At 46.4% G+C, this 24,334-nt stretch overlaps 1 protein-coding gene across 5 annotated transcripts in view; it reads left to right on the top strand.

Annotated features, from left to right (window-relative positions):
• The window catches only part of Ext2 (exostosin glycosyltransferase 2), a 133,197-nt gene that overhangs the window by 88,305 nt on the left and 20,558 nt on the right, over positions 1–24,334 (top strand). For all 5 annotated transcript variants that reach the window (NM_001107751.2, NM_001399506.1, XM_087651911.1 and 2 more), the window contains 2 exon segments: positions 1,136–1,325; positions 9,185–9,351. In NM_001107751.2, coding sequence (NP_001101221.1) covers positions 1,136–1,325; positions 9,185–9,351 — 357 coding nt within the window.

Below are 24,334 nucleotides of genomic sequence, written 5' to 3'. Positions count from 1 at the left end.
ACAGATTCACTTGTCATATTCTGTGGTTTGGGGGCGGCTGCTGCTGCTGCTGAGTCGTTTCTGGGACCGCCTGTTAAACGGATGCTGAACTAACTGCCCTGGTTTCTGTCCTGTTTTTTCTTCTGTTTTATTCTTTACTGGCTTGGAATATTTTACTATCTCTTAGCCTAGAAACCTCACCCTTAAAACACACACACACACACACACACACACACACACACACACACACACACACACACACACACACACCTTTCATGGCTTTTAACATCCAAGAGTTCTTTCCAGTCTTGACAGATATTTTAAAATAAAAATAACTTTTTCATGGCTGAAAAACCTTTTCTCCCTGGGGACATCGCTTATTGTTTTAACTTGGTTCTGTGTGTCCATTGTCTGTCTGCTCTGAGCTTTGTCTGTTCCTTTGGTTTGCCACTTCTGCTAAAGACGCTCTTGAACTGTCTGTGATTCTAGAATCTGTTCATGATTAGGAGAGGAGACACTAAAAGCTGACCAGTAGGTCCTTGTGGACCCAAGTCCAGCCTGGGGGCTTCCCTGGGATCTAGAGGTGCCAAGACAGCCACATGGCCGGGACAGGAGTAGGAAGGCAGCCGCAGGCTCCTCACTCAGCATCCAAGTTTTATCCTGAGTTTGCCTCCTGCGCCTGTGTTCCTGTCTGGAGATTCCGTTTCCACAGAGAAGCAACCTGGCTGAGTGGGAGAAAAGAGGGTTGCGAGCTGGAGTCTCACATCCTGCCTGACACAGCCTTTTCAGCAGAGTTAGATTTCTGAGCTCTGGCTCCCCTCCTGGCAGGGTCAAGGACATGCCCTCTCCAGCCTGTGGCCTCTCCAACCCTCCCAGCCTTTCAGCTCTTCCTCCATCTCGCTATCATGGACCCCATTCTTTTACAGCCATCAGCTGCCATCTCAGTGGTCTGGGAAGGAAACAAAGGTAGATGTGTGTTTTAAATCCACCACGTGGAAACATCTTCTCAACTCAGGTGTTCTTTCTGTGTCCTTCTCAGTGGTGTCAGACAGTGAGGAGGGGACACTTGTAAGGATGGCTGAGCTCTTGCTAGTGTTAGGCAAAGCCAACCTGCTACAGCTCCTTCTCTGACCCTTGTCTTCTTGTCCTCTTGCAGAAGTGGGCTAGTGTGAGCAACCCGCTCTTCCTCCCACTGATCCCACCACAGTCGCAAGGCTTCACTGCCATTGTCCTCACCTATGACCGTGTGGAGAGCCTCTTCCGGGTCATCACCGAGGTGTCCAAGGTGCCCAGTCTGTCCAAGCTGCTGGTGGTCTGGAATAATCAGAATAAAAACCCTCCAGAAGGTAAGAAGAATGAAGAGCTCTAGTCAGAAGGAGGCATTTGGGGCTTTTCTGAACCCCTAAGTTGCACTGACTTGGGGTGGACCCATGCTCCCATCCTCTACCAACAATACTACCAGGCTAAGGCAAGGTGACCCTGGTGTTTGGAGTCCTCTCACCATGAGTGTTCTAGGTGGCCCGGTGAACTCTGAGCCCTGGCATAGTTGGAGCTTAAGAGTCGAGGGGATCAAAGGCGACCTGATCTGCCGTGGGAAACAGGTCTCCGCTCCCTCTGCCTCCCAGCCAGTTTGTTTACGTGAAAACTCGGTTTACAGGGCATTAGTTTTCTGCTCCCTTATCTCTCTTCTGATATTGAGCCCTCCTTCGAGGAAACAAAAAAATGATAGCCCCTGTTCTGATTAGGTCAGCTCCACAGCCCCTGAAGCCTTGAAGCCTAAAATGGGTTCTCATAGGAACGGGCTGGATGCTCTAGCACTTGCCCCCTGCCTTGGCCACCCCTGTCATCTCCTGCAGCGACTAGGGTGAGGCTTGTTTGATTAATTGAATTTGTTTTTAATTCGTGATGCACAAGAGTTTGTCCCACCTGCATTTAGCTTCTCGTTCAGCCTGTCTATTACTGACCCTAATCCCAGGGACTTCAAAGCTCCTGCCATTTAGAGCCCATTAAAGCCAGGAAGTTTCTGATGGATTAGAGCAAGGAATGAGTTTGAAGTTTGTAATGTGCACTGCTGTCACCGATAAGGTCTAGTTTATTGCCTGACAGTAGTATCTGCTTTTGATGACTGGTCCCCTTTAACTGGTTACACTGAAGTCAGGATGGCCAGCCCTGGCAGCCACAGTGGTGGGTTAGAGCCCAAGCTATGAGAGAGCATCATTTCTCTCTCTGTGAGGCCACTCAGAATTTGCCGAAGAAAATTCTTTAGTGTTTTCCAACACCAACACATGCTTTAAAAAAAGTATTTCATGCCTTGTTTATTTTCTGAAAGAGTCACATGTTCTCTTTTAGATTTAAGGAGCCATCATTTGAGTAAATAATAGATTTTTAATTTCTTAAATGTTATTTACGGTATGTGTTAGGATGAGGTATATATGTACACATACATGTATGTGTGTCACAGCATGGATGTAGAGGTCTGAACACAACTTTATTATTTATTTGTGCACATGTGCATGCCTGTGCATTATGTGTGTGCAAGTAGTGTGTGTGTGTGTGCATGCCTGTGGGGTGTGTGTGTGTGTGTGTGTGTGTGTGTGTGTGTCAGAGTACAACTGGTAAGACTGTATCCTTATACCACGTGGGTCTGGAAGATCAAGCTCAAGTGCTTATAGGCTCGGTGGCAGCCCCTCCACTGACTGACCTTCCCACCACCTCACACCATCTTCACAAGAGTGTCTGGGATCGAACCTAGGTGGGTGTGTTGTTCAAAGGGGCCCTTTACTTGCTGAGCCGTCTCCCAGGCCTTGTAACTACCTCTTTTAAATAAAAGCCCTATCTGTGTTATGCCCCCAAGCATAGCTGATTTTTTATTTGCTAGATATTTATGCCAGTTTTTTCCTTGTTATTATAATGTGACCAGTTTTCAGAATTTCTGTTTGATTGTCTGATTCTTAACAAGAAAGGAAAGCTGGGTATGGTGGAACACACCTAAAACCCCATCCTCAGTGATGATGTAGGTGGTGCTGACCGTGGTGATGATGGTGGTGCTGGAGAAGGAAAGTGGGAGGGGAAAAGGGATGCTTATGGAAGGAAACCATAAAGGAAAATTTAAATGATCCATGGAGGGCAGGAGTCGGAGATCATCTATGAGACTCCTGGCTTCATGAGTTACAGCTGCCCTTTCCAAAAGAAGTGAACTGGAGCTCCGAGTCCTGCACTGCTAACTGGCTCCTTCACTCACAGAGGATGAGCATACTTTACTCTGTTCTCACTCACATGGATTTGCTCCTGTCTCTATGGCCACCATCTTAGAGGATAACCACCCAGCCGATGCTCAGTCCTGGCCACGAGGCCAAGTGCAGGCTCTGCGAGGGGGTGATAGAGATGCCGGTGCCTGATTGGATCTTTCCCCTGGCCAAGTCTGTACTGAGCTACCACTCCACGTCCCATAAACACACACGGCTTCATATGTCAAGTCAAGGAACAAAATAGAACATAAAGCCTGCCAAAAAGGCTTCTCCTGGTAGCCACTTGAAGGAGCGTGGGTCTGAGTCACTTCTATGGGAACAGGTATGAAGGGAGAGGCTGTTTGTTTCCAGCTCTGCACTGGGGGATGAAAGGCAGAGCAAAGCCCTGCATTTGGAACAGGGTAGCCCTGTTAATTTTCAGTAGACCTTCCTAAAATATAGTGGTTAATATTACGACCATAAGTTTAGTTTAGCTTTCTGAACACTTTGGTTCTAAGGAGGAAAGCGCCTGATGAGGCCTCGGTTGTGGTGTGTCAGCTGGTCTGGCTGGTTGTTCAGGGAGACTGTGGCCTGTCCAACCATTGGGGCGCTTGTTCATGCGGGGCTGTCTGTCAGCTGTGGACTTGGTGTCAGTGAAGGCATCGGGTTTTTCATCTATATATTAAAAGGAAGACGAAGCAGACAAGCATAGGCTTTGAGTGTTAGAGGTGAAAGTGATGTTTTTCTCTACATTTGCTAGGATAATATTGTGGTTAGCATGTCTGCTGCCGGGTAGATTAGTGAAGGCGGCAATCTACTCCTTCCCAGTCCCCAACCCCTTTTCCAACCCAACCAAATACTTTCAACTTTGGGTTACAGTTCAGTCTAACTTGATGAGTTTAAAATTTAAGTAACTCTGTAAGCTAGGCAATGGAAGTCAGGGGAGTTTCCCTCACAATGTTTTCAAGGTATATCAGGAAGAAAAGGACCACCTTCCTCCCTCTTCTCCAGCTCTTCAGCTCTAAGCTTGAGGGATATGGAGGGTATTGCCTTGCCATGTGTACTTTGGCCAGGTGTAATTAGTAAATACACAGCAGCAACAATACAAGAAACCCACCTGCCAACAAAAGCAGAGGTCAATTAAAAAGCAAAAGGCCAATTAGACAAAAATGCCCAAACAAAATAAAATAGAGCATAAGGTCTACAACAATACCATTGAGTTCGTATGGTGTTGGCCAGCAGCTCCTAGGCATGGGGCCTGCCCTGAGTATAGCTGATATACACAGTGGGACTCCACTGGAGAAAGCTGGGGTTTTTTTTGTTTTGTTTTGTTTTTTCCCTTTGCCAGGAGGTATCAGCAGTGCTGGGATCCCGTCTGGCTTGAACCTGTGCAGGCCCTGTGAGAGCTGCCATAGACTCTGTGGTTGATGTATGCATCAGTCCTGTTGTACCTGAAAGGTACTTTGCTTGCAGTCACTTGTCCCCTCCAGCTCCTACAGTCTGCCTGCCTCCTCTTCCACACAGATCCCGGAGCCTTGAGGGGAGGGCTCTGATGAAGACATCCCACTGGGGACCGGGTGCTCCAGAGCCTTTCACTCTCTGCACACTGTCCTGTTGTTGGTCTCTGCATTAGTTCCATCTGCTACAAGAAGCTTCTCTGATGGGGGCCAGGCGAGGCACTGACCTATCAGTATAGTAGAATGCCATTGGGAGTCATCTTATTGCTTTGTTGCTTCAGCAGAATAGTAGCATGTGGCTTTCTCCCCGGCCTGTGAGTACCTCAGGGGTTCTTAGCCACCTCAGCAGTGTCAGACATGGATCTCATGGGTGGGCCTTAAATCCAACCAGACAGTGGTTGGCTGCTCCCATGACATTTGTGCCACTGCCGCACTAGTATATTTTGCAGGCAGGGTGATGATGATGATGATGACCTTTCTCCTAGCAGGCAAGGGACCTGCCAGTACCATGAACTCAGTAAGGGGTGAGTGAGGCTTTTAGATAGACGCCAGCTTGAAAATACCAGGGTAACTAACTAAGCAAGTGGGAAACATCTAAAACAAACACTTAAAGATATCTGAGGAAGAATTTGAAGAAGACACTAGAAGATGGAAAGATTCCCACACTCATAGATTAATAGGATTAATGTGAAAAAAGCCATCTCTCGATGCTTAGTGTGGGTGAAACCCTCAACATCCTTACAGGACCCATGACTCTAGGGCTCTCTCTCTCTGGGCTGGAGTAGCTCATTCTGTGGACTTACCAGGGCACCTGGCTCCACTTTTTGTTTTTCATAAGTTTGGGGGGTTTCCCTATAAATAACTCATGTTCTTCCTGTTAGCATCATATTAATAGGTGGCATTTCTGTTCTGCCTGCTACAGTCATGAGATTAGCCACAACACACAAGGTATGCTGTTCTGTTTCAACTTTAAGGGACTAAGGAAGGAGCCCCTGTGCAGACTTAGCCATGGATTAGACCTGGGAACTCTTCACTCCAGTGCTGTGTCCTACTGCCTCAGCGGGAGCATCCCCATGTCTGTCTGTCTGACCTTCCAGTTATCCACAGGGGGTCAGAGTCCAAGAACCCTTCTGTGCAGATGATGGTGCCACGTGCTCTTGAGTCCTGTTACCCAATCCACTCATGTCCTAAAATGGGGACTGTGTCACTCATATCTAGAATGGGGACCATCACTCAATCCACTCATGGTCTACAATGGAGACCGTCACCCAGTCTACTCATGTCTAGGTTGGGGACTTGCGAAGTGGTCACTCGTGTCTTCTCCAGTCTCTCTCACAAGCCCATGAGGAAGCTGCTCTCATCATCATCTTACAAAAATAAGAAAGTGAAGCTCAGATTGGTCATTCGCCCAAATCACAAAGTTGCATATGGCAGAGGTAGCAGGTGTGGGTCATTGGATCTGAAGCCTGCGTTTATGTAGAAGAGCTAAATCTGAGTCAGACTGAGAGAAAGACAGAAAAGGGAGCTGCTTTGGAAGCACTGTTTTCTCTCCCGTGTGCCCCAAGGCTCTGCCCTGCCTCAACTACCTGCCCTAATGCCTTTTGAACACAGTCTTTCTAGGGTTAAACCATAGCAGGTTGCTTATTCGTGTTCAGGGCTCTGCTCCTGGCCTCCAGCCTATCTGCCCTGCAGGAGGACCAAAGCCTGAGGCTAGGACTGCCTTCTCCAGAACAAGTGAAGAGAAGGCAGAATTCTCTGCAGCCTGGCCTGGGGTAGCACTGGCCCAACACCATTTAAGCAGAGGATCCTTTGGTCAAAGCTGCATCGGCTCCCCAGGTTCCACGTGGGGCAGGGGGAGGTAATCGTGTATGTGAGGAGCCGCGGCTTGCTCTGGGCTTCCACATGTGCTCCATATCATCCTCCTTGGCTTTCAGCACTCTCTAAAACTCCCCTATCAAAGACTTTACAGGGGCAGTTAGCTCTTTATGGACATCGTCTCCAGTGACTCTTTGGATATATATAGGTAAAGAATGTGGAAACGCCTGTGGGGTGAACAAGCTGTACACACTCCCCAAGTGAAAGTCCAGATTCCACACAGCGCGGAGGCGTGTTTCCACTTAACCGTGGCAGCGAGCCGCTTTCCTGTTCAGGGGGAAACCGAGCTGTTTGTTGCCTTGTGGAATTAGCAGGGCCAAAGCACCACATCTTCAGTTTCAGTGGTCTGAGGTGCTTTCTGCTCTGTGGAGGGTTCTCCCTACCCACAGCTGGGCACAGTGAGCCAGGCGCATACTCCTAGCTCTCAGGCTGCTGAGGCAGGAGCATCACAAGTTTGATTTGGTTTTGGTTCCATGGAGACCCAGTCATTCTCCATGTGTGAGTCAGGCACCCTGAGCATCCACAGGGTCTTTGAGGAGTTAAGAGGGTGAGGTCACTCTCCGTAATGTTGAGTCATCCTTGCCATCTCTCCTTTCTCACAGTGGCCGACATAAGATGGCATCTCCACTCTGCCAGCTGATGGCATGTGTACATATGTTCTACAGTTTCCCGGTTTAATTGATAACGTTGAGCATAGTGTGTTTGTAAGTCTGTGTTTGTATAAATATATTCATACTTATGTAGATCCATATGACTTAAAGGCCTTGGAGATTCTTGGTAGTTTTAAGGATTTAAGGCAGTTCTGAGGCCAGATGTTTGAGCGCCTTTGATCTCGTAGCTGAGGCTAACCCCCTTTGCTGTAGGCGTTTGCTCAGGTTCTGAGGATCTGGGACTTGGTAGCTACATGACAGGAGTTTTACTTGTCTTAAGTAGGAATCTGATGCAAACAAGAGTCAGGATGGGTTTTGGACCTTCAGAAATGTGCCCCAGGTTTAGAGAAACCGAATTCTCACACTGCAGAGGATTATAGCCAGGGTCATAGTTGGTCTTTGTTACTCAGTAGACTTGACTTAAATACTAGCCTTTGTTTCTTACTCAATGCTACAGGACAAACTCTTCACCTCTCAGAGTTGTGTAGGTACTGCTTTGACAGTAGTTCCTGACACATAGAAGGTTGTCGGATATATCGGATAATGCTACATCTCTGAGGGATCTAGAGTATTCCTACTGAGCAATCAAGTGCCCACTGTGACTCCTGAGAAGAAGGGGTCCCTCTAACAGCTCACAGAGGGCTGGCAGGATGGCTCAGTGGGGAGAAGCATGTGAACACACACCAGACAACCAGTTCAGTTCTTGAATCCTATGAGTTCAGTGTGATGTGCACACATGCATATGCGTACACATACACCAGATACAAAAGAAAAGCAAGAGGCTTTTTAAAGTCTCCTAGAAAAGGCAGAGCTCCCATTTACATGGCTGTACATTTACCCTACATGGCTACTGATAATGTGCCAGACATAAAAATAAACTGTTGCCATCCTTTAAAAGACAGTAGTCCAGAGGGTCACTTTTTTTTGGTGGGGGGGTCCAGTCCTTTTGTAAACTCCAGCTTATTTTGGAGTTGGATACTTCATGCTCTGTGACACAAACACATTTAAAGTTGGAAGTGCCTCCCTTCACTATAGCCTTCTCTACTACACAGGGCCCTCCTGAGGCCCTGCGAGCACCCTAGCAGTGTTGCATGTTCGTATTGAGTTCTGCAGAGGTTAGATACTCAGCCTCTGGTCAGACCAGCTTTCCCTTTGGCTATCTACCCTTTCATCTTGTATCTTCAGTTTGGTGGCTTAGGAGTGACTGAGACTAGATCTTCTCGTTTCCTCCAACTATGTGGAGGAAACTGGTGGGAGCAGCAAGCTTAGCTTTCCTGGTCTCACCTAACAAATGCTGTGTGAAGAATCCGGTGTCTGTAGACATAGGTACCATACTGACCAACAGAGCATTGGTTTGTGCTTTGCTAAATGCAGTATAAAAAATAGTGAGTCTATGGTTGAGTGCCTCCAGTCATTTCACAGCAGAGTGGGGTTGGAACAAGGAGAGTGAGTTGTTGTTTTCAGTGGACTAGAAAAGCCCACACAATCAGACCTAGAAATCTGACGCTTCCTCATGCTGAAAAACCAAACCTGGTGAGTGAGGGAACGGAGGGGGAAGTGTTAAGTTAGGAAGGCAACATTCAGTCCAGGACATGTGGTGAGCTCCACTGGGTAAGGTGCACCCACCACTGGCTGGCTATGGTGGTACAGGAATGCCAGGCATCCTCAGGCCAGTTTGAGCTGGTGGGAAAGCACTTTGCAGAATATCCGCCAGGAGAGGTAAAGTTCAGGTAGGAGATCCGAGGCCCTGAGACTGTGGCAATCTGAACCTTTGTCCTGTGTCCTCATTGGGAGGTGGAAATGGTTGAGAATTGGCAATGCCATAAAGGTTTGTAGAGGATAGTGCATTGGTGAGAGCCTCCCCTCCTACAGCTGGCACCTCTGTATATAAGAGTCCCTGGTGGAAGCTTCCTCTTCTGGCTGTGATAGGACAAGGTGCTCTGACTCCTCACAGAACTAGGTGAGTAGTAAAGATCTCTTTTCATTCTTCTTCCAGAATCTCTGTGGCCCAAAATCCGTGTTCCCCTGAAGGTTGTGAGGACTGCAGAAAACAAGCTAAGTAATCGTTTCTTCCCTTACGATGAAATCGAGACAGAGGCCGTGCTGGCCATCGATGATGATATCATCATGCTGACCTCTGATGAGCTGCAGTTTGGTTATGAGGTGAGGCTCTTTTCAGCAGTTCACTGGAAAGCCGAGTATTTCAGTCTCGACAGCTGTGATTGCCAAACTGTCCATCATGTGCCTAGGGTGGGCTGTAAAGCTATCTTGTAAGTCCTGGGGACCCCAGTTCTCCAATGGCAGCTGTACCCAGTCTTGGGAACTCCCAATGAGAGTCCCAGAGGATATTTTCTGAAGTCTGTCTATAGCATTGAACAATCTAGTGGATGTTTCCAAGCATCAGATTCCTCTGCCCTGACCAGCTGGCTCCATAGTAGAAAAGCATGGATAAGTCCAGAAATGGCAGTGCTGGCAAGCGTTTGGAAGGCACCCTCTGATGGCCTGCGCTCTGAGCTCTGCGCAGATGGACTGGCTGCCTGTCTCTGTCACTGCTCCTTTGGGGCAGCTGATGGATTAGGCTGAGTTCAGGGGTTAAGCATGGAGCAGGCAAGGTCTCCCTGGGGGAAAGTGCCAGAGTCGAAGCCTGTTGTGCAGCAGTGGGAGCTGACGAGGCCTGTCAGGGAGGATGTGAGAGAGATGATGCTGGCGACAGCAAGGCCCACGTCTGACAGAGCCCCGTGGAGAACTCAGCTCCTGCCTCCAGCTGGCACAGGGGACAGTGCTGAGATCCATCCTATGGTCACACTGCCTTTGGGGGACAGGAGACATTTTCTTTTCTTTTCTCAGGATGTATTGAATTTGGGGTTCTTAAAAAAATGAAAATTAAGCCAGCCATGGTAGTACACATCTTTAATTCTGGTGGCGGAAGAGTCAGGGAGGCAAAGGCAGGAGGACCTCTCAATTTGAAACCAGCTTGATCTACATAGCACATTAGGGACATTCAAAGCCACTCAGAGAGAACCTGTTTCAAAGAAAGAAAGAAGGAAAGAAAAGGAAGGAAGGAAGGAAGGAAGGAAGGAAGGAAGGAAGGAAGGAAGGAAGGAAGGAGGGAAGGACAGCCTATCCAGTGCAGCCATAATTTTTGCATATATGTTTATTATATAAATTTCTTTTGGAGTTCTTAAAGATTGATTTAAGGGGGAAGAAAGAGGAACCTAAACAAATATACTACCAAAATTAAAGGCTGAAATTTCCCCATTTTGTGTTGCTTTTAAATCTAGTCTCATTTGATAATAAGGCATTGTAACATAGATTAACATGTGACACTCTGGTCAGGTGTTCAGCCAGGGAGGAATGTGGGCTATCTGGCAGAGCCTGCTTTTTTTCTTTTTTCATCTTTCAGGTTTACCTTCAGTCATAGGAAGAGGCTTAGGTCGTTATACCTAGTAGAATATGAGTGACATTTGCTATATTATGTCTGCTGGCCACTTTTATGTCACCTTGACACAAGCTAGAGTCATGCTGAGCAAGCCATGGGGAACAAGCCCATAAGCAGCACGGCGCTATGGCTTGCTCCTCCTGCATCAGTTCCTGCTTCCAGGTTCCTTTCCCTGCTTCCATGGATGGTGGAGAACAAGCTATAAAGTGAAATAAATGGTCCTCCCTCCCACTTGCCTTTGATCCTGGTGTTCACCCGGCAGCAGGAACTCTAAGACACATTTTCCCACTTTTGTAGAAAGATTATAAAGTGTTCTCTAGGCAAGCCAGAGGGGAAGAGGAATCTCTCTCTATTAGTAAACAATTCCAAGCTGTACCTTTTACAAAGATTTACAAAGGTTTTGGTTGGTTGGATGGATGGATGGATGGATGGATGGATGGATGGATGGATGGATGGATGGTTGGATGGATGGATGGATGGATGGATGGCTGGATGGTTGGATGGATGGATGGATGGATGGATGGATGGATGGATGGATGGATGGTTGGATGGATGGATGGTTGGATGGATGGATGGATGGATGGATGGATGGATGGATGGATGGATGGATGGATGGTTGGATGGCTGGCTGTGGTGGTTGGTTGGCTGCTGGCTGGCTGACTGGCGGGTGGTGGGTGGGTGGGTGGGTGGGTGGGTGAGTGGTAAAAGTGCAGTGGAAACAGGAATACTCGATGATGTTGCCCAGGTGGGTGCCTTCCTGGTCATTGTCTCCGGACAGTGAAGGAAATCTAGTCAAGAAGGCTGAGCTAAGTGAAACCTGGGTCTTAGCTTATGCCTCCATACAGTGGCAGTGACAGTCTCCCTTCCCAACCTTCCTTGGTCCTGCGATACAGACAGCTCAGGAAGTGCCACACTGTTCCTGTAGCTTCAGTCCTCATGGCTCAGCTCTGCTCTCCTGTGGTCTCCGAGGCTGGTGCCTATTGGCTTCTCTGTTTGGAGTGTTTTTCTGGTGAGGGTGCTCTGCTGAATGAGTGAAGGGACGACTGCTGCTTCTAAGTCCTGTCTTCCACTTCAAAGCCTAAAGTTAATTTTCCTGCAGCAATTAGGACATCAACTAAGTAAGTAAATAAATCAGTTAATAAAAATAGGCATCCTAGGGAATTGTGTCAGAGCCCAGAACCATTTTTGGCACTGAGCTGAGCTGTTGGGATTATAGTTTTGTCAGTTTCCTCTTCCCAGATATCTCAGGTGTGGGGATCTCAGAGAAGCTTCCGATCCTATCTAGGCAAAGTTCAGGGGACTTACTACCTCTTTTAAAAAAACAAGGAAGTCATTACCTCAGAGCTTTGCTCTTTAGTGCTCAGTTTTTTCTTCTAGAATGTGAGCACCAGGGTAGGAACCATTGCTATCCTGTTCACTGGCATAGTCTCCAGTGTGAAGTCCTAATGCAGTTCATTGAGTTCCACAGCAGTGGATGGCTGACCTCCATGACTAGGGTGCATGGGCTCAGTAGGTCACAGACCCTTCAGGTTCTGCTCCGTGGTGACTTGTCATCCAGATGCAATGTTGTGGTGAAGCACAGGCTAAAAGGCTAAACATAGGTGTGTGCTCTAAACACATGTGTTATATATTTTTGTTATAACAAAATACCCAAGGCAAACTGGCTTTACATTATCTATTTAGTGGTTTCTTGGTTTTGTTTTGTTTTGTTTTGATATATATATATACATACACACACACACACACACACACACACATATATATATATATATATATATATATATATATATTTTTTTTTTTTTCTCATGTACCCCAGGCTGGCCTCAAACTCACTATGTGGTCTTCCTTCCTCCACCCCCCAAATGCTGGGCAGACATGTATGCACCACCACACCTGGCCGAAAGGCTTTTAAAAGATCAGAAATACAGCTCCTAGCTCTAGAGACTCCAAGGCAAGTGCCAGAATTGGCTTGCCTCTAGCAAGGACCTTATGATTGATGTTGCAGTGGGAGGAGCATATGTGAGAGAAGAGATCACATGTCAAAACAGGAAGTCAAAGAGCAGTGCAGGGGTCAGGTCTTAAAACAGCTCATCTCCACAGAGCACTGGGACCCACCAGAGTTCCTTTAATTCCTTCTGATGACTGTGCCCCATTGACCCCAGGACCTCCCACCAGGCCCTGTCTCTTAAAGTTCCCATATCACCTCTGTGTTGTGAAACTGAGGGCCAGGACTCTGCCATGTGAACCAATATGAGACAGACCATACCCAAGCCATAGCAGCACCTGCCATGTCACCTACCATTCTTCCCACAGCAGATAAGGTCTAGGGTAGTAAGAACATGAGTTTATGCAAATGCCTGTACACCGATTGATATTCATAGATGCTTTATTCAGTATAGCCAGAACCTGAAGAGAAACAAAACCAGTGTCTGCCAGCCAGTTCAATGGAGAAGCAAACAATAGCATATCCTGCAATAGGAATTGACTAAACAGTAAGTAAATAGGATTTGTTGGAGGAGGAGCTGGGAGGCATCCAGAGCCAGCTCAACACTGTACCACTAACTATACCCCAGCCTTCAATACATAAGGAAGAACTACTAATACATGCAACAATGTGGATATTTTTCAGAATAATTATGCAGAGTCATGAAATAAGATGAAGAAGAGGACAGAGTTTGAGTTCACATGTATAGACTTCTAGAAAATGCAGCATGATGACAGATCAATGGTTGCCTGACTCTGGTCCCCAGTGCCACGGTGGCAGGCATGTGCAACCATGCCTGGCTGCTGTTGCTGTTGTTGATGTCTTCATTGTCATTGTGTCATCATTGTGTCGTTTTTATCTAAGTGTTTAGGATCATACAGAGTTCTAAAATTTAAATAAGAATAGAATAGCCTTGCAAAATCCAAACCCTTTGGGAAAATAACATTGTAGCATTTAAAACCTAAGACTTAATGTAAAGTTGTAACAACACACTGGTGCCATTCAAACTTAGACATACAGGTCAATGAAATAAGAGTTGAGAAATGGACCACTGTTGTGTGAACAGCTGTGGGGAGAGGAGAAACATCTGATTACCCCAGATATGGCTGACAGACCAAAGCAAGCATTCCACTCAAGTCTATCTTGCAGATCCAATGAATTTATTTATGATTACTTACAGTAGCCTGGGCAGCTTAACAGTACTACACTACTGAAGAATTTGTCATTGCTCTGGCAACCATTAACTGCCTGCCTATTGCTGGGGGAGAGGACAGACCGGATGAGCCTCTCTCTCCCTTTATGATGGAACACTAGTCTTGTGCAGGTCTTGTGTGGGGTAGTCACAGCTACTGTAAGCTGAAGAAGATACAGCCAGAGGTCATTGTTCACAGAACTTAAACATATGGCTAGATAATTGTCAACCAAAGAGCCAAGCTGTTTCAGTACAGATGATAAGGATAAGGTCCTTTTACTCAATGGTATTGGAACATATTCTTTTTCTTTTCTTTTCTTTCTTTTTTTTTTTTTTTTTTTTTTTTTTTTTTTTTTTTTTTGAGCTGGGGACCGAACCCAGGGCCTTGTGCTTGCTAGGTAAGCGCCCTACCACTGAGCTAAATCCCCAACCCATTGGAATATATTCTTATAAATATGTTTTAAACATCTTTGATTCTGTAGGTAGGTAACATCTAACTCAAATCCAGCTATACAGCATACGACTGTAATCACAGCATTTGACGGAGGCATGGCGAATACAAGTTTGAAGCCAGCAGGGACTACATAGTGAGTTCCAGGCCAATCTGGATTAGAATGAATGAATGAATGAATGAATGAATGAATGAATGAATGGGATTATAAGCTTGTAAGTTCCAAGCTTAGAAAACAAATATTACAGAATGCACCTAAAGCAGTACTTAGAAAAAAAACCATAGCCATAAATTACTGGATTAGAAAAGAATAAAAGTTTAAAACTAGTGACTGAAAAGAAAACCATGAGGCAAATGTGAAAAGGGACAGAATACAAGCAAGCAAACATTAAACTCAGTGAAGTAGAAAACTGGCCAACCAAAGAATTAACATGGCCAAACCTGGCTCTTTGGAAAGATTAACAAAATGGGTAAACTCCCAAGTTTGGCCACTCAAAAAGAAAAAACCCCTATCGTCACTCTCAGGAATTCCAATACTTTCATTTTCAAATGTTCCCCTTCTCTCCTCCTTCCTCCTCATTCTCCCCTCTTTGCTTCTCCCCTCCTTTTCTTCCCTCCCCTCTTTTCCTCTCTTTCCTCCCACTTCCTCTACTCCCCCCATCTCTCTTCCCTCCATCTCTCCTCCCTCTCCCTTCTCCCCATCCTTTTCCTCTTGTACTCATCCCCTCCCTGTCATGAAGAACATGAAGCTCCTCCACCACACACTCCCTGACCATGATGTCTTGTCCAGTTCCTGGAGCCAAGCAACTGTGGATTGAAATCTGGGAAACCATGAACCAAATAAACCCTTCCTAGCATAGATTGTTTCGGTCAGGCCTACAAGGAGTGGGGTTACAGCTTAACTGAACCTGGCCATTTGACTAATGGGCCTTTGGAGCTGGTTTGCATGAAGATTTGCAGTAATTTGGAGAGCTAGAGAAGCTCTGGGATGGTGTGGGCAGAGCTTTATGGGCCATTCAAGTAGATGCCCAGAAGAGTAGAACACTGGCAGAAAGGTAGACAAGAGCTGCTGAGTTCGTGAAGTTTCAGAGGAATAGTCTCTGTCTAGAATTAGACCAAAGCCATTTATGTTACATTCTTGCAAAGAATTTCTCTACATCTTTGTCTGTGCCCTAAAACTTGGTAGAGAAAATTTCAAGACCTTGGTAGCATTCAGACTATGAAATGGCTGTTGGTAGCTGCTTTCAGCCACATTTATAGCCATAATCAGTCATAAAAGGCAGAGTAAAAGGATCCAAAAACACTGTGCAGTCTGGCCAGAAAAGAACAGTTTGAAAGTTGCAAACAAATTTGGTGTGGTTGTTAAAGAGATTAGTATCATTAGGAAGAAGCCAAGCTTTGTGTTTAGATAATAAAAAGACACCCCGAGGGTACCTAGGGAATTGGCCAGGCCTTCCCCACCACATACTTCTAAGATAAAGAATTGTAGACTCATTTATAAGACTTCTTTTCCTTGACAAGAGCATCTCTACAGGGCTACATAGACCCGTGTTGTAGTGGAAGACCTTGATGTTGTCCACCTGACGCTGGTTTTGCAGGGATGCAGAGTACAAGGGTGAAGAGAGGGGGGCTCCCACAAACCCACCATTCCAAGGAATGCCAAGGGACTGATATGTGGAAGATTTGCTATTCCAGCTGGAAGCCACTAAGAGGGCAAGGAAAGTCACTGTGTGATACTGAAATATAGTTACAAGAGACATAGGACATCTGCCTAGGGAAGCCATAGGCAATAAGTGAGACGTACTGCACAGGACAGGGCCGTGAGGGGTGCAAAAACAGCAAGGTGGTAGAGGTAGGAAGCCTATTGAAGCACACATCCTGCTGCCACATAGCCAGGGTAGCAGATAAGGAACTGCCCAAACTAGCGTTTGCCTTTTTGCATCTTGCTTTGATCATTCCATGCCACTTCCTATATTTCTGGGCTGGGAATGTTTATTCTGTGTCATTGTAACTTGCTGTTTGCTTTACAGCTCACGGCTAAGCATTTGCCTTGAGTTGCAAAGGAGACTTCGAACTTCTAAACAGTGTTAGAACTGTTTACACTTCAGGGACTCATGCAGATGGACTAAATAAGCTTTGCATTATAAGATGGTCATGAGCCTTCAGGGCCCTGGGGCAGAATATTATGGCTTGGCTATGAAATGGGCCCACAGGCTGTAGTGTGCACATTGGTTCCTGGCTGGAGGTGCTGTTTGGGAGGTTGTGGGCTCTGTAGAGAGGTGGAGTCTAGGTTGAGGAAGTGGGTCACTAGCATGTTCCCAAGGAACTCCTTTTCCTCCTGCCTCTTTATACTCCTTGTTTCTGTGGCTGTGACATTTGACCTCTGCTCGTGGGGTCACAAAGCCGTAGCTTGAAACCCCAGAAACTGTGAACCAAAAATAAATCCTTCCCCCCTTACACTGTACTCTCAGGCATTTTTAGGTAAGATAAGAGAATGAAAGACAGCTAAGCTTTGAAGAGTTTTGAGTGCAGATGCTAGTCATTAACTTTTAAGAAAACCTTATGAAATTTATATGAAAATTCATATACAATTATAATTCATAGATTATGTTAAATTAAAGGTGTGTGTATGTGTGTGTGTGTGTGTACACGTGCACATATTTTGGGATATGTGCAAATGTATGTGTGGATATGGGTATATGAGTGCACATAGTTATAGAGGTCAGAGGTCAACCTTGTATGTCATCCTCACCTACACTCATCTTGTTTATAGATAGGCTCTCCTAGTAAGCCAAGAACCCAGGTCTTTGTGTGGGTTGCTGGCTAGTAAGCTCCAGGGATCCCTCGTGTGCACATATTAATTCCCTGCTTTCTGCTCTTGACTATGGATGTAATGTGATAATCCAGTTCTCTCACATTCTTGCCGTGTGACTCCCCAACATGGCAGACTGTAACCTGGAATTGTAAGCCAAATGAGCCCTTTTCCCCTTAAGTTGCTTTTATCACAGTAACAGGAAAAAGAAACAAAGAAATGAAATACTGAGAGCGTTTCTAAAACGTTTTATCATGCAGGCAGACAGTTGAGAGGCGTCAACACCCAGGGGAGGAAGTGGCTACTGCTGAGAGTGTTCTGATGAGCAGCATGTGCAGACCAGACAACAGGGAAAACAGGGAGTGCAGCACCAAAGAAGACAGGAGATCAAAGTAGACACGACAGCACTAAAGCTATGCGCCCCTGAGCTCAATACTGTAAGGACTTCGTAGGACAATGGCCAATGGGCAAGAGCCAGGGCCTAAGAGTCATCACCAGCAATTACTCAGTCATTCAGAATAAAAACAAACAAACAGACAAAGAGTAGCGCTTTATTTAACAGTGCCATTCACTGGAGTTTCAGGGGGAGAAAAGTGGGGGGAAAAGGAGCTGAAGAAATAGAGCTGACGGAGGCCCAGCAGGCTGCAGTAGGAGCTATAGATCTGTACAGTTTATATCCATGTGTATAAATTACACAGGTTGCACATATCCTAGCAGTACTCCTGGGTTCAAGTGATTCTCAGAAAACAGCATCCTAAAAATGAGTGTTTTCGTCTGCACAAGTGCATATACCAAGGAAGGAGCACTCAGATTCGCCTCGCTGGACCCTGCGTCTGTAGCTTGGGCAGAGGCCTCATTGGCAATGGTGGCTCTTCCTCCCTTCCTGTCTCACTCACTTCATCCCCAAGCAGGGCCTCACCGCCTCACTTTTGCTTTCCCTAGTGCGTCCAGAACCAGTCAGACTTGCTCAGCTGTCTTGTGTTTGTTTTGATAAATTATGTAAATGTACAGTAGCTTCTAGAATATGGGATAGTGCGTCCCTTTTATTCTTGATATTAGTCATTTCTTTCCTTTTCTCTTCAACACCCCTCTCCTCTTCCCACAGGGGCTTGAACTGTAACCTAAGCTGTCCTCAAACTCATGATCCTGCAGCCTCTGCCTCCGACTGCTGGTCTGCAAGTGTGCTCTAGGGTCAGGTTAGATCAGTTGTCATGGTGCTTTCAGAGAATTGGCTTGGCTTTGTTGGGCTTTCTTATGTTTTGTTTTGTGCTAATCACCACTCTGCATTAGTAAATTTGAATCAGTGGGGTTTTTTTCTAGTTTTTTTACTTGATAGCATAGATCATTGGTTTTAATATTAATATATATGCATTTATATGCATGCACTGACATTCCCTCTTTGCTACATCAGGTATATGGTTTTTTTTTTTATGGTGTGTTTCTCTCTCTCTCTCTCTCTCTCTCTCTCTCTCTCTCTCTCTGTGTGTGTGTGTGTGTGTGTGTGTGTGTGTGTGTGTGTGTGTTGTGTGTGTGTAGAGTAACATCTAGAGCAACCAGCACATTAACTAGATATTGAGGGAAGGTCCCAGTTATGTCATTAGAACCTTCAGACTGAGTCTGCTTAGTTCAGTCTGACAGTGCCTCTGCTCAGGTGTGGCATGCAGGCCCAGGCCAGAGTTGTACTGTCTCCACACATGATTGGGTACACTAAGGCAATGCATGACAAAGAGCTAGAAAGCTTGATTGACGTAGACCACTGTGAAGTAACCTTCACACCATGCTTATGGGTTATAGGGCAGAGACTACAGGCCAGCTCATAGAACACACATGTCCCAAAGACAAGAAAGATTCACAGGAGGCGAGTGACAGAGGAAGTTGCCCTGTATTATTAGCTTGGGAACCAAGTATGACCTGCAGTTTGTTTCCAAGAGGAAGTTTGTAGAGCCCTGTGGTGCTCATCCTGGCCTTGGCTGAATCTTAGCAGAACTAGGTGACACAAAACACAGATGAGGCTGCTCACTCCAGGTGTGACCCAGCCCTGGCCTCATTGATGATCAGGTGACCGGCTCAGATCTCTGTATGTCATGTGTTAGCTTTTCTAGTTGTGCTCAGAAGAAACATAGTGAGAATGTGCCGGGACCTCAGAGATCACTCTATTCCTCTTTGCTTTGCTGCCAAGGACCTGGAGAGCTGCAGAGAGGTCAGTTTACGTCTTTAAGAACGACCGTGTAACACTGTGGTACAGAGGAATAAAGTCTAGAGCGAGAGGCTGGGCCAGTGTTCCTTCCAGTCCTGTGACCTGAGTGCACAGACATTTGGATCCAGCACTAGAAATAATCATTTCCTTGGAAGAAAGCATGGGTTATTTGCCTGTCTCAGTGGGGTTACTTTCCCTCTTGGAAGGCAAAGGACCCTGGGAAACTTTCCCTTCTTCTCCAGCCCTGCAGTCAGGAGCTAGGAATGATCATCTCTGGCCCTGCATGTTTCTGACTTGTTTGACAAGCTCTAGTGAGCTACCAGATGGGAGATTCTTTTCAGCCTGGGATAATTTATTTATCTGTTTATGTATTTTACCAGGAAAGTATCTATTCAGTTCTTGATACTCATTTGCGAGTGACTCCTTAGGGAACAGTAGCAGGGTATAATGTTACTTGGATGTTTGATATTTTTCCCCCATAGTCCGTCTGCTTTTATTTCAGACACTAAAGAGCAGGGAAATAAAAAGCAACTTCTTCCTACTCCCCTCCCCGTCTCTAAGAGACAGTTTAAAACATGTGGTTGAAAATGAGCCGTGGAGACTTGGCTGAGTGTACAGACCTGTGGATTTATTTTCCCTTTCATACTTTGATCCACATTTCCAACCATAAAAAATTATTAGTGGCACTTAAGTGTTGGACGTTTTTCACCTGAGAGGTGAAGTGCTCCTGACTAATGATGTTGGCTATAAATATAGACTTAGGGCTCCATGCAGGAGTGGGAAGGAACAGAGCGGCTGTGTGCTGTCAGGCACGGGCCAACCGACGCTCAGCATCCAGAGATGGCAGAGGCTGTTCAAGCCTCTCGGTGCTAATAAATTGTGAGAACTTATTTACATTATTTTTTTCACAGCTGCAACTATATATTTTCAAAAGATCATGGAAGACAGCAAACGGGCTTGTCCCATTTTGTTCTCATAGCTCCTTCCCCCACTGGTCTTCCTGATGCAAGAGTCATCTAGAGGAAGGCTCCGAAGTGAGAGTGAGTGTGGGCTGTGGGGTGGGGTGGACATTAGGTAGCTAGGCAGCTAGAGGGGCAGCTGAGAGGGAGGGAAGGAGGGAGGGATGGACAGACTCTAAGGCTAACTGAAGTCTCTCCTGGGAGGTGTGTGTTAAAAGAAGTTGATCCCAGGATAAATTTGTGGTGACAGAGACTGGAGACAGGAAAACAAGTGAGACCCAGGTGGTGAAAGTCTGGAGACTGAGTGTTGGAATGATCGGAGAGCCCAGGAGAACAGGGCCTGCTTGCCCAGAGCATGGATTTAATGAATGATGGGGGGACTTGGCTAATTGAATTCATCAGAGGTGGTATGACAATGACATTTATATTTTAAACAAAATTAGTAAAATACAGCCAGCTATATGTGCATCCAGGGACAGCAGAGGAGAGGGTACAATCTGCAATTCTAAATAGTTGGGTTTCTTCGTCTCTTTACAATGGCTACAGAAGAAAACAGGCCACCTAAAAGTAGGCTTGTCAGTACCTTCAAAGGTGAAGCAATAATGTAAGAGACATGTGAGCTCCCTATACTGCTTTGGGCTGTCAGGGAAGGTCTGGAAGCAAGAGAGTGCAAAGGGAGTCTCTGTGTGGTCCTCTGCCTCCTGATTGGAAGTAACTGCTTACCTTCCCAGGATCCCAATTCTAGCCTGGAGCCGTGTCCAACCAGGCTTGTTGGAGATCCACGGCACTCTATAAAGACTTTTCTTTATGGCACACCCTACTGTGGGCTGTGGGCTTGTGGCCAGGCTCAGCCTTTGAGTTATCTAGGATCCTGCAAAACTGAGCTTTTATACAGCTGAGACAAATGCGGAGGGATCCATGAAAGAATTGAAATAGAGGTTGTTTCTCCTCAGCTGGATATAACAGTCACCATCAGGAAACAGAGAGGCTGTGGTGACCCACAGATACCTTGTCCCATGCTCATAGCAGCAAGTTAAACAGAACAACAAAGCTGCTCGCAGACTGTGGAGATGAAGAGGCTGCTAACACTCCGTAGGGAGGAGTAGGAAGTCACAAGACACTCCCCTGAGATGGAGGTCACCACTCCCTGTCCCTGCTTCCATGGCCTTGGGTACTAGAATATGCAGGAGGTAGGAGGTTGACTGGGTGGGTGGGGCTTTTCAGACCTGCAGCTCTTAGTGAGTTGTCTGTGCTCCAGTAAGTAACCCCAGACAACTTCCCAAGACAACCTTGACAGAAGGTTTCTTTGGTCTGTCAGCCAAATAGGCGAGCTAGAACATTTGGGTGAATAGACCTTTCTTTTCTGTCTCCCCAAGGAACTCACACAACAAGGCACACAGAACGGTGCTTGAGTAATCTGGGTACTGGAGACATCACAGGCTTTGGTAAAAATCAGCACCTCAGATTTCCAGGCCTTGGTACTTGGTTACCTCAGATTCCTGGACTTTTTCTAGGTCTAGCTAGTAGTGACTGGTTGGATTGAGAACTGTCTCCAGTTATCTTCTTGTTGGTGGTAGACCATTACAAGAGCCCACGTGCCTGAGCCTGGACATAGCATCAATATTATATTGTAAAGGACATCTGTCTGCCTGTCTGAATATCTTGTCTGTCGCCTCTGATTGTTACTTTTTTTAAATGCCCTAAGAGTTGCTGTGAACCATACTCTTGTCTTTAGCAGACAGAATGGCCAAGTAGTACCCCCTGAAGGATCTCACTTCCCCAGGCAGACATGGGAAGACAGTAGTCAGAGGCAGGATCTGTCCTGTTCATAGTGTCTCCAGCTCCTGGGGTGCAGCCTGCAGACCTGTTCACCCTGTCCAGCTTGCACTGATTTATACCTGCATGAGACAGGAGGGAAAATAGCTCGTGTGTGCTACCAGGGCTGTGAGCGCTGCTGAAAGGACATCCAGAGACAAGGCAGAAGGTGAGGAGGTGAAGTAGAGATGCTGTGGTATGGCCTGATCTTGCCAGGCCCTTCTGAAGCACCCAAGCCCCACTGGAGAAAAAGTCAAACAAAAAATGGAATATATATATATATATATATATATATACACACACACACACACACACACACACACACACACACACACACACACACACACACACACACACACACACATATGCTGAACATTGAAATAACAGCCAACCATTTGGAAAAGCACCCAGATGGGAATTATAGTGAAGTGACACTGTCTTCCCACTGAGCAGATGAAAGCAATTTCAGGATGTGTTTACATAACCATTAATGAAACAGCACTGGAGGGCTGTCCCTGTCGCAAGGAGGAGGGTCATGCTTGCACTGCAGGTCTCCCTGTCCAAGGTGTCTCCTCCCCACACACTCATAGGGAGGCAGGTTAGTGAATGCTTGACAGGGCTGGGGTGGTAGCTCTGGCTCTTTCCTGAGCAGCCCTAGGCCTCAGCAACTCATGCTTACAGTATGGGAAGGCCATTTTTAGGTAGAGCCAGTGTGATGCTTGAACAAACACCCCTACCGCCCCCCGCACCCCATTGAGCTGGAGCCATCTGCAGTGATATACAACCCTGAGCAGATTCTTGTGTCTGAGGGTTATTGTCTCCAATCTCCCTGTTGTCTCGTTGAGATTGATCACAGGGAACTCTGGCACTTCTGGAATTCAGAGTTTCAGACTCTGGCTATAGTTATCGGGTGGGAGGGACTTCTCTTCCAGGACCGCTTGCCTGCCTTCATTGCTAGAGATGCTAGACCCAGGTGCTCAGGCAGGATGTGCTGTAGGCACAGGGGAAGTAAAAACCACAGCACTAGGACCTGAGCCGCCCAGCTCCCCATGAGGGCAGTGTCTGGAGCTCCCCAGAAAATTACAGAAGGCTTCCCAAACATGGGACCACGCCTTTCATTGTCAGAGCACACAACTGTAGCCTGCCAAGTTCTGGATCTAAGACAGGCTTGTGATCCCTCTCACACCTGGTACTGTATGAAAGGAGGGAGAAAATGCTGAAAGGCTCAAGGTGGCCTCTGCCCTTAAAGATGCCCAAACTATGGGATGAATCTCTAGAAAGCAAGATGACCTCTTCAGCCTGAAATGTACTGCTTGCTTCTCAGATCATATTTATTTCTTGCTGCCTGGAAATGGGTGCCTAGGGTTCTCATTAATCATGGCTGCTGTGTATTTGCTACTGTCTGCTGGCTGGTTTAGATCAAAACTTGGCAACCTTTAAAAGTAATACTTCTTGGTTCCCCAGTAGCCTTTGAGTTGGGCTGAAGATATGAGGGTTTGGGTGGAGGTCATAATCACACGTTGACACTCATTTCTTGGAAGGGAAAGAAGAGGCCGCTTCTCACAACTAGAGCACTGACCACGTGTGCAACAGAGATGCCGGGCTTGGTGATAAACAAACCTTGGCGGTCGTGTGGTCCTTTCAGCAGGGATTGTGGTGCCTCTTTCAGCCCTTCTCTGCCTAGACTCTTGGCTCATAGTGGTTATACAGTAAATACTTGCAGACTGACTGGAGTTAAGGTTTGGACATTGAATTGACTCCCTATGAGTAGAATTATAAAGAACTGTTGGAGTATGTCCCCATAATGCTGTGCAGTGGAGTGTTGGTCTTCTACCTACCAGCCAGTAAACAAATGGCAGAGAGGAATTTTATGCTGTTCTTGCTGTGAGCAATGGGGATCCATCCTAACTTTGTAATTAAACTTTACTCCTATAGAATGAAACCTTCGAAGCTTCTTCTTGTCTCTGCTTCTCTGTCCCCAATCCACAAGTCCTCTTTCTACCCTCAGCCCTTTCCCCAAATGCTCACTTCCTAGTGAGCGTACCACTTGCTTTCCCCGGAAGGTGAAAACCTCATGTCAACAAGACACGTGCCTCTCCCTGAAGTGTGGGACACTCCGAGGTGCACCAGGACAGGCTGGCTTTTGACAGAAGGTACTAGCGCAGTTCCAGGAAGAGGCAGGGTCTTTCGGAAACAGTTCTGGAAAGTTTTACTTAAACTTTACACCCTCTACAAAATTAGCCAAAAGCAAATCACATACTTAAATGTAAAGCACAAAACTGGGTTTGGGGTAGGGT

This window comes from Rattus norvegicus, chromosome 3, assembly GCF_021556685.1.
Source record: "Rattus norvegicus strain SHRSP/BbbUtx chromosome 3, alternate assembly SHRSP_T2T, whole genome shotgun sequence".
NCBI classification, from domain to species: domain Eukaryota; kingdom Metazoa; phylum Chordata; class Mammalia; order Rodentia; family Muridae; genus Rattus; species Rattus norvegicus.
This window is presented reverse-complemented; position numbering and strand designations above follow the sequence as displayed.